The sequence below is a fragment of the Calypte anna genome, chromosome 9 (assembly GCF_003957555.1).
Source record: "Calypte anna isolate BGI_N300 chromosome 9, bCalAnn1_v1.p, whole genome shotgun sequence".
Lineage (NCBI taxonomy): Eukaryota > Metazoa > Chordata > Aves > Apodiformes > Trochilidae > Calypte > Calypte anna.
In genome coordinates this window covers 15,969,562-15,979,798 of record NC_044255.1, presented here as the reverse complement: position 1 = coordinate 15,979,798, position 10,237 = coordinate 15,969,562, and the positions used below count along the sequence as shown (strand labels likewise).

Sequence of the window (10,237 nt, the reverse complement as noted above, 5' to 3'; positions counted from 1 at the left end):
TGTAAAGGGGCTGAGGAGGAGGAGCTGGCCCCCAGATGGGGTTAGTGGGAGGTTGTAGGACGGCTAATAGGGTGGAAGGGAAGGTTGCTTCTTCCAGGCCTGGAAAGGGGACGGTGGCAGTTCTGGGGAGAAGTGAGAATGCATGCAGAGCCTGTTCCCCAGTTTGGGAGCAGGCTGTACTGGACAGAACAGGAGTTTTCCTGCAGTGGGGTGGTTTTCACCCACTGACTTCTCTCCTGCTGGAGCGTAGAACCAGACCAGCTGGATCTGTTGCACGTGTGAGATGTGAGTTTGGGGTTATCTTCAGTGTTTGCAGGTGGGGTGTTTAATTCTTCATTCTGGTTTCTTTTGGAGTGTGAAATTCAGGCTGTAAGTCTCTCATCTCTACCCCTCTACTCAAGAGGTATTATAATCCCTAATCTTCCATCCCCTGGGTGTCCCCAGGGCCTCAGCTAATTGCAGGGTGATGTTGCTGTCTTGCTGTGGTCTCTCAGGGTGGTTGTCATTCAGACCTGCCACCCTGCACGTGTCCTTTTCTCTTGTTAGTGCCCATCTCCTCACCTCTGGCTTGGTAAGCAGTGCTGGCTAAAGGCAATCTCATCTTAGAGGGATGATCAGACCTGAGATGAGATGTCACCTCTGGAGCTCATCAACAGAGGAAATTTGTGCCTGCCTACCTATTTACTACTGTCTTTGTGTTTTGTTGGGATGTTCTTGTAGCTAGTTAGTATTTTGCAGCTAGTAGGTTTGATCTTGACTGAGAGTGAGTCATTATGTGGCAAATAGGATTCCATCACAGTGATGTTATTTCCTTGTGTGGTGCTGTTTGCAGATGAGGTTTTGTAGAGCTCAAGCAGCTGTTTTTCCTAGTCCTGATTAAAGTTAATGAATTGTGTGCTGAGAGCAATGTACAGACAGGTAACATATATCTACCATGGGCTGGGGAGGAGAGCCAGTAAAAGTCATGGCAATCAGTCCTGAGAGATCTAGTGGGCACCTTAAACCAACTTGCATATGCCAAGTGGCTCTGAACCAAAGGTTGGGGAAAGAGTTCTTCCCTGTGCTGTGCCAAGAGTTTATCTACCTTTAACTCACAAAGGAGGAGGTTTGGAAGGGAATAAAAAGAGACCACAGAGTGCCTCCTTGACGACTGGGAATATGCCCTGGATCCATGCTTCATTTAAATGTGCTCCAGAGAAGGTCTTACTGTTGCCGATTCCAAGCTCATTATGGGTTGTCCAGGATATTTTCAGCTGAAGAAATGTTCCTCTGGGTGTCCTCTGGCTTGGCTGCATTGCTGGGTGAATGCAGGGCTGGTTTGGCCAGGCACTGAGCCACTCTTGCCCTCTGCACGTGTTGCAGCCTTTGCCAAGGAACAGCTTCCAGCCAGACTGAGGGATTTCTGTCATGGCTTTTTTGCTGTTTCTTAGAGCCACAGAACACTCTGCCACAGTCCTGGGACCTGTTATGGGTCCTCTCCTGTGTCTCATCCTCCCCAGGTGGGGATTTTCCAGGTTAAGGAAAATGTGGTGGTAGCCTTGCTCCAAGTGTGGGTCTGGGTGGAGTGAGATCTCCTTGCTTGCTCTCTCTCAGGGATACTGAAAAGAGGCACCATCTCCATTCCCACTCCTGGTGCCAGCATCCGCTCCAACACCTCTGCTGATCCTGCACAGAGCCATGGGGCAGTGTCAGACAGGAGCTGAAGGAGGTGGTAGAGTGGAGGCAGGTGTGTTATTAGCAAATCCCTGGCCAACAGACACATCTGCAACCCCAGGAGAAATAATCTGGTGCTCTTTTGACCTTTGTTTATTTTGTCCTTGGAGAAAAATGTGGTCTCCAGCCTTATGCTGGGTGGGAAATGCAGCACTGGGGCTGTGCAGCTTCTCACTGGGATGCCCTGGTTGCAGCCAACCCCCCTCAGGGGGGAGGGGTTGGCACAGCCAAGGCAGCACCTCTGAGCAACTTGGCCTGATGGGAATCTGCAGAAGTCCAGAGCTCCTGCCAGGTGAAAAAGCATTTCAAGTCTGTGCTGGCCCTGATTAGCAAAATTATGGTTGCCATGGAGCCTGAATACCTGCTCAGAGTGCCTGCCTTCCCTGTCCCCCCATCAAACGTGGGGCTGAATGCAGAGGAGGGGAGGACAATTTTTCTGTTCCTCAGCTGATTGCTTTTGTCCTGGCGTGCATCAAAATGGCCCTCGCATTTTTTACTTTTATTCATTCTCCTTTCAGCCTAGTTTGGGGTGGAGGAGAAATGCCCCTTCCCAGCGATTTCTCAGGTGAGCTGTGGTTCTTTGGGTGCAGTAGTTGCTGCAGGAAGAAACCCTGGGGTTTATGAAAGGAACCAGTCCTGCATCCCACAGGGGTGCAGTTGACTGTCCCAGGGGACCAAGGGCTCCTTGCTGGCTCCTTTGACAGATGGCTGCACCCTGGAAAGGCTGCTGGCAAGTTATGACCAGCTTAGAAAATGGGACTTGGAGGTCTAGAAAGAGCTGCTGCTGCTGGGGGAGATTAAGAGGTCTCCTGCTATGTTGATACAAAAGGAGATGAGGAGGTAAATGCTGAGCTGAGATTTTTGGGAATGGATACAGCTTTTAAACAGTGGAAAAAGGCCTCTGGAGGGTTATTAACTGGAAATGCACAGAGCACTGATAGTAAGAAAGTTACTAGAGAAGGGTACCCACACCAGAAGGGCTGTGCTGGGCAAATGACAGCAGTGCTGCTTTGCCAAGGCTGCCCCACTGACCTGTGTTCACCCCCAGCTGTGTTACTGCAGAATTACCCAGCTCCAGGTGAGTTTGGTGCCCTGGCCTTGGGGACTGAAACAAGCACCCTCCTTCTCTGCGAGATGCATCCTGAGGGTGCAACACCTCCGGGTGACCAAAGAGGGGCACTTTTGAGTCAGGCAGCTCTCAGCAGAGAGAGAAGCCCCTTTTACATTTCTCTGGCCGAGACTTGTTTGCTCTTCAAGGGAAGAGGGTTCGTTCTTGTCTCAGAGCTTCAGTACCCTGTTCTGTCCATGCTGGCTATCCCTGCTGCAGAAGATTTGCTGCAGCAATACCCTGCAAAGGGGTTGCTCATCCACTTGCTTTAGTGGCTGTGAGGGATGCACCCCTACAGGATGACACGGGGGGGATAAGTCCATGCCTCAGTTCTTCTCTCAGATGCAGAGTCAATCTGGTTTGATGGGGTTTTGCCCCCAGGACCAGAGGTGTACATTAAAACTGCAAAGCAGGCGAAGAAATTGCAGTACAGACCACAAACAGCTCTGTAAAAGCTGCATCTGCCCTGCAGTTACCAGAAGTGATGCACCCCTAAAAAGAGCCAGAAGTGAATGCAGTTGGTTATTAGGGCTGCAGCTCTCAAGCTTTGAAATCACTGATTGTCTTCTATTTCAACCTCTTAATTGTCCTGGCAGTGCTGCAGGGCTGACCTCACTCAACCTCTGTGTGCCAGCATGTGGAAGGACCCAGCTTTTGGCAGGGACACCCTCTGCATGGGCAGCTCACTGGCAGAATTGGGTGTATGGGTAGGAGTGGAAGAAAGATTGGAGACCCCTCGGGCTGGGGTTAAGAAGGGGAGCCTCATGGGTGCCCACGATTGATGAAATTTCCAGTCCAGAGATGTTCTGGGCATGGAGATGTCTGGACTGGCTAACAGGTCATAGTGTGGAGCAGCTTTTGGTATCCTGTTGACCATCCCCCCTGCCAGGTTAATATAATAAAGGACCTGATAAGGGGATTAGGCTTCACGATCCTGTTTCTGTGTGAATTCACCCTCTTTAAGCAAGGGAGGGGAGCAGTAGTGGAAGAGGAGTTGTCACCTCCTGGTAATTCGGTTTAACAGAAAACAGAAAAGCAGAATGGATCACACTGAAGCACTGTCAGGACTCCGGAAGGTGTAGCAAGAAACAGAAATGCTGAGGGAAAGAACTGATGTGCAATCCCTGAGAGCTATCAGACCTTCCCAAAGAGATCTGAGAGCAGGTAGGGTCAGGGCAGCCCTTGAAGTCCCAGTTATGGAGGATACTCCATCAGTTTGATGCAGATCATGGAGGAAAAGAGAGAGGGAACCCTGGTCCACCAGTTCTGGTGCCCCAGCAAAACTTGGGCTGGGAGAGCCAGACTGTGTTGGGTGAGCAGGACAGGGTTTGTTCAGCACCTGGAAGCTAGGAGCGGGCAGCATAGGTGGGGAGCTCAGGGGGCTTCCCAGGACAGAAAAAATCTGTCAAGAAGCCAAGGAGTGGGAGTGAGGTGGGAGAAACAGAGCCTGGGGAGCAGCTGGGATTGTGCTGGAAGCCAGCTCTGTGTGTGTGGCCAGAAAACAGGGGGAGGCAGATGGGGGATTGAAGGGAGAGAGAAATGTTGGAGAATGAGAGAGAGAGGTTTCCAGGAATGCTTAATCTCTGATGCAATCCTTCAAGTGGGCTTTTGCTCAGCCCCTGGTGCCTTCAGTGGCACAGCACAACCTGCCTCTGCACCAGCATTGATCCATCCCTTGTCTTGGGCATCCCCTGGGGAAAAAGCAGCCTGTGTTCCATCTGGAAGCAGGGAGAGAAATCTGTACCCACCAGCTACCATTTGTGTCTGCCACCCGGGACCTGTGGCCTCTGATGTGCCAGCTCCCAGGCACTGTCCCCCACCCCAGCATCTGCCAAGCCAGCCCCTCTGAGCATTGCCCAGATGCTGTATCTGTGTCCTGTCCCTGATGTCACCAGCCCTGTGACATAAACCCCTGTCTTTTCATGTTTCTCCATTTCCAGAAGGGATGAGTTTTCTTTGCCCTCATCACTCCTACAGGAAGGGGCAGTACCTCTTCTCCCTCCCATTTGCAGATGGTGTATGCTTGTCATTGTTTTCCCCTTGCATAATGTCTTGTTTACACCCACTTACCCTCCAGCCCTTTGGCTTCAGTAGCTCCTCTCCTCTGCTGCAAGAGATGATGTCCTGAGGAAAGTCAGTGCTTGGGGCAGCTCTGGACCTTTTCTGCCCTCTGTGTTTACTCTGCCAGTTTCCCTCTCTTACCTGCCAGGAGTAGAAGCAGGGCCAGCAGTAGGCCACCAAGCTGGTCAAGAGCTTTGCTGGTTTTGTCCTGCTGTCCCTCACCTGCTCTGAATTTTCTTTTGAGAACTAAGTTCTGCTACAGACCAAGATATGCAGCCTTTTGGAGACGGTGCAGGTGTGTGGTACTGCAGCGATGGCCTCACGGAGCCTCTGGGGAAGGAGGGCGCTAGTGGGAACTTGGTGCCTCAGTTTCTCCGTTGGGACATGGCAGAGAAGAGGGGCGAGAGGTGCTGCTCTCATCTGCTGTGTGCTCTGTCATCAGGAAGGGGACTTCAGGGTACAGGACCTCAAGGGCAGTGTCCTGGTTCTGAAAGCCACCAGATCCAGGCAGGTTCTCACAGCCTGGCTGCAGGCACCAGGCTCGGGGGTGTAATGAGCTCTGCTGGGGGGGTCAGCCCAGATGGGACTGAGGGCTGCAGCTGGAGGCTGGTGTCTTCTGGCAGGTCTCGCCAGACTTCTTCTTCAAGATCCCTGTCTTGCCTACTTGAATTCAGCCACTCCGGAGGCTCTTTCAGCTCCATCCCAAGCTCATTTGCACACAGTGAGGATAATGCTGTGACATGATAAACTGAGGGGGGTCCCCGGGGCGTCAGAACCCTCCAAGGTATCATTCCCGGGGGAGGGGAGAAGAGGCACATTCTCCTGGACCCTGCCACCCTCGGAGGGGATGAAGGGACCGATGCGTGTCCCTCTGCCAGTGGGTGTGCACTGTCCCGCCGGGTGATCGCCGCACCGACCGACGGAGTGATGTGCAGAAGCTTTCTCCATTCCTCCCCCCTCTCTCCCGGTCAGGCACAGACCGCCTCCCGCCCCACGCTCGGTGTCACCTCCTTACCTCGACCCGCCTCCTCCCCACCTTCAGGGTGCCGGGGCTGGAGAGCCGGGAGCCGGGCAGTCCCCTCCTCGCAGCCGCCAGCGCTGCTCCTCCTCCGGCGGGAGCGGGAGGGCGGGAGCGGGACGGCTGCCCGGGGACTCCGGGCTGGGCTCAGACGGATAAAGCACATGTTGGTGAAGGCGGGAGCCGAGTTGGAGGTGGCGAGTGGTCAACCAAGCCTGCCCAGCGTCCGTAGGGCGCAGCAACGTGTGTGTGCGCGCATCCACCTGCGTGCGTGCATGTGTGCAGTCATCGCATGCATGATTTTGGGTGGAAAAGACCTTTAAGGTCACCAAGTAAAGCCGTTAGCCCAGCATACGTGTGTGTGTGTGTGTGTCTGTCTGTGCATGGGTCTGCACGTAGCTACAGCCCAGACACTGCGCGCAGGGAAGGAGCAGACCCCGGCGCGGAGCAAGAGGTGACTCTGTGAGCACAGCAACTTCTCCCCTCAAAGTGCGACGGGAGCTGGCTGGAGCCATCCTGCTCCAGGGGACAGCGATTCAGGTGACCCAGGAGTGGCACATCTGGAAGCAGGGAGACCCCAGGAAGCCTCTGGGTCTGTCTGCATCTCCCACAGATGATCCCGGACAACTTGGCGCTGGGTGGGCCCCTGCGTCCGGCCGTGTCAGGATGGCAGCGGTGCTGATCAGTGACTTGCTGGCTTCAGACCCATGCAATTGGCAAATCCCTACGTTGCAAAGGCTGCTGGTGGGGCTAGCGACGGCTGCGCTGCCCTCTCCCGGGACTCCTTGAGAGGCATCGGAGTTTATTACTTTAATGGTATCTTTTTGAAGAGCATCTTCTGGACAGTGCTGCTTTCTGAACGAGGAGCCAGACCCTGACAGGGATAGGGTGCTGCGGCACCAGGCTTTGCTTGCCCAACAGTGGGACTGGAAGCCTCCAGCACTCAACAGCCTCTTAGCTGACAGACAACAAGAGGGAGAAGGTGGATTAGAGAAGGCAGCCTCTCCGAGCCGAGCTCCAAGGAGAGAGCAGCGGCAGGATTTCATTAGCCTGCCTCTTAAGGCAGTGAAGTCTCCATCTCCTCCCACCCTCCCTCCCCACCCCGACCCGGTCTGACACAGTGGTGGTGGGACCTCAGCTTTCGTCTGGAGCTTCCCAGCAAGCCGTAAGTCCTTCTTGGGTTGGAAAATTAATTTTTCTTCTGGCTATTTTACAGTACTATCAGCCCCTGAGCACAGCTGGTAGAGCACAGCTCCAGAGCTCCAGAGCACAGGCTGGATCCTGCTGTATTTATGGAGTAGGGAGAGGGGGGACAGCCCTGCTGACATAACCCTAAGAAACAGCAAAAGAGCCAAGGTGGTCCGGGGAGCTGCTAGTGTTGTTTGTGGAGGGGATATGGGGCAAGGAGCACTTGGGAGGTTGTAAGGGGGTGGGGTTGAGTGTTTTCCAAGGAAAAGTCTGTGTCAGGATGGGTGTAAGGATGCAGAGTTCTGATGACCAGCAGCATCCTGTCACCCTGACACTAAATGGAGAGGGGCAGAAAGAGCAGGGACAGCAGTGGGGTTAGGAAAGCATTTTGCAAACATCTCGAGCTCTCCGCAGCCATGAATTCCTACATCAACTGCTCTGGCTCAGAGTTCCCCCTGCCCCAGCAAGACTTCCCTGTGGAGCCCATCAGCCCCGATTTCTGCAACAGGACTCACCCACAGACCTTGTTTGACCCCAAGGATGCCAACCTGACAGAGGAGCAGCTGCGGGATAAGTACCTGGGACCTCGTCGGTCCAACTTCTTTGTCCCTGTCTGTGTCATCTACCTGCTGATCTTTGTGGTGGGGGCTGTGGGTAACACACTCACCTGCATCGTCATCCTCCGCCATCGGCTAATGAGGACACCCACCAACTACTACCTGTTCAGCCTGGCTGTGTCTGACCTGCTGGTGCTGCTGCTGGGGATGCCGCTGGAGCTGTATGACATGTGGAGCAACTATCCCTTCCTGCTGGGCACCAGTGGCTGCTATTTCAAGACTCTGCTCTTTGAGGCTGTCTGCTTTGCCTCCATCCTCAATGTCACAGCCCTGAGTGTGGAGCGCTACATCGCTGTGGTGCACCCGCTCAAGGCCAAGTATGTGGTGACCAGGAACCATGCCAAAAGGGTCATTGTTGCCATCTGGGTCTTGTCAGTCGTCTGCTCCATCCCCAACACCAGCCTCCATGGGCTGCAGCCTCTGTATGTACCTGGCCGGGGACAGGTGCCTGATTCAGAGATCTGCACCCTGGTGAAGCCACGCTTGACCTACAACCTCATCATCCAGATCACCACCATCATCTTCTTCTTCCTGCCCATGGGGACCATCAGTGTCCTTTACCTGCTCATTGGACTGCAGCTCAAGAAAGAAAAGATGCTGGAAGCTCTGGGAGCCAAGTCTGGTGGTGGTCGTGATGGCCACAACACCCGAGGGCACAAGAAAGTCAAGAGGAGGCAGGTCACTAAGATGCTGTGTGAGTCTGATGCTGGGGATGGGCAGAGCCAGCAGGTGGATGGGTGCTGGGGAGAAACTGAGGCACAGACAGTCCAGAACAATGATGTTGGGTCATCTCAGAGGGAAGCTGTGGGGCTTACTTATGGGATGTTAAGGCAAAGCAGAACTGGTGGTTGTGGTTCAAGGGCTAAGGACTGATCATGCCACCCCTTCTCAGCTGGGAGACTGAGGAGGTCCCTGGGTTGGGGGTGGGGGGTAAGTCTGTCCCCAAGTAATACCATTTCCTTGACTCCCCACAGTCGTGCTGGTGGTGGTGTTTGGGATCTGCTGGGCCCCGTTCCACACTGACCGCCTTGTCTGGAGCTTTGTCTCCACCTGGACCAGCCACATGCTCTACATGTTCCAATACATCCACATCATTTCCGGCATCTTCTTCTACCTGAGCTCAGCTGCCAACCCCATCCTCTACAACCTGATGTCCACCCGCTTCCGGGAGATGTTCAAGGAGGTGATGTGTCACCCTGGCCACCGACTGCCACAGTCATGGAAATACTCACCCAGTGTCACCCGTGCCACCACTCACAGTACCGAGTGTGAGCCCATGCCTGGTACCAACGGGCTGCCCCTCTCTGATGCTGAGGAGTTAGAGCTGGAGGAGGTGGAGGGGGGCCAGGCCACCACCCACACCACATTCCTCTGCTGAAGAGCAGGAGGATGTGGGGTACTGGGACTGAGAACTTTCCCCACCATCAGGATCCATCTGGCCATGGCACTCATCCTGTGGTGGGGAGCAGGGCATGGGATGCAAGGCTGGTTTTCTCAGCAGCACTGCTCTGGGCACACAGTGACAGTGTCCCTGCTGTTCCCCAGGCACCTTGCACCCACTGTGCTCAGCACTGGTGCTGGACAAAGCCAGGCCATCCTTTTTGGTGCAGGGATGGCTGGCTTCTCTGACAAGAGCATGCCAGCAACCCCCCAAAAACATGCCCATCCCTCCCTGCCCAGGTGAGTGACCCCATGGGTGGATGTGTCAGGCACCTCAGGCTGTTTCAAGACAACGTGCTGGATGAGTGCCTTGCATGGGCTGACACTCAATGAGATTAAAAAAAAGCCATTGGCCTGATCTGTGTCCTGGTTGCATTGCTCAGGACCCAGCTCTGCTCCCAGCATGGGAGGGTCATGCCTAGGCCATGTGCTAGGGTGATGGGCCCCAGGGGTGCCCCACTAGCTCTGCCTGCAAGGTCTGCAGGGCTGGGATGGTTCAAGGCAGGGGAGGTATGAGAGGGCTCCAGGCACCCTTCCTGGCCTCGGGGGTGCTTGGGTTGAGCTGGAGCTGGGGCCATTGCAGAGGGGGAGCTGCCTCCCTGGTGATGGTGATCAATATGTCCCCAGACACACAGCTTGTGAAATGTCATGAAAATGCCAGGGAGCACAGGCTGGCTGGTCGTGCTCCCTCGGGCTGGAAGGACTCATCAATTTACTGTCTGAGGTCAATGTTGCTGAGTTCCCAGCATATGCCAGGTTCTTCCCCAGGATGAAATATCCAGGCTCCAAAATGCCACCTGAGGGGCTGTCTGAGCATCCTGAGCTCTGTCTGTTCCCCAGTCCTGGGGAAGTCCCCTGTCTCAGCACCCCATCCCATGCTTCTGGGCATGAATGTGCCAGCAGGGCTTGCTTGTGGACTTAAGCAGGAACACCAGAAGACCAAGCCCCAGGTAGGGTGCTGGCAGGGGCATTCCTGGTGCTGCTCACTACCAGCCCTTCTTGAGTGCAACTGCTTGGCCACAGCCGGGGCAGTGGCTAAGAAAATTTGGGGCTTGCAAGCTCCCTCCTGCCACCATCTGCCTGGTCCCTGGC

At 54.7% G+C, this 10,237-nt stretch overlaps 1 protein-coding gene across 1 annotated transcript; it reads left to right on the top strand.

Annotated features, from left to right (window-relative positions):
• Nucleotides 1–2,250: 2,250 nt before the first annotated feature.
• Nucleotides 2,251–9,083, top strand: NMUR1 (neuromedin U receptor 1). The gene is made up of 3 exons (XM_008493338.2): nt 2,251–2,278; nt 7,503–8,399; nt 8,680–9,083. The coding sequence occupies exons 1-3, from the start codon at nt 2,254–2,256 to the stop codon at nt 9,081–9,083; spliced, it is 1,326 nt and encodes a 441-aa protein (XP_008491560.2). The 5' UTR covers nt 2,251–2,253.
• The last annotated feature ends 1,154 nt before the right edge of the window (nt 9,084–10,237 follow it).

Excerpts from the sequence above, each read along its gene's own strand:
- NMUR1 (XM_008493338.2), top strand. The coding sequence starts at position 2,254 with ATGCCCCTTCCCAGCGATTTCTCAG. Across the intron at positions 2,279-7,502 it reads CCTTCCCAGCGATTTCTCAG|CCATGAATTCCTACATCAAC; the intron begins GTGAGCTGTGGT and ends AGCTCTCCGCAG. Across the intron at positions 8,400-8,679 it reads GCAGGTCACTAAGATGCTGT|TCGTGCTGGTGGTGGTGTTT; the intron begins GTGAGTCTGATG and ends GACTCCCCACAG.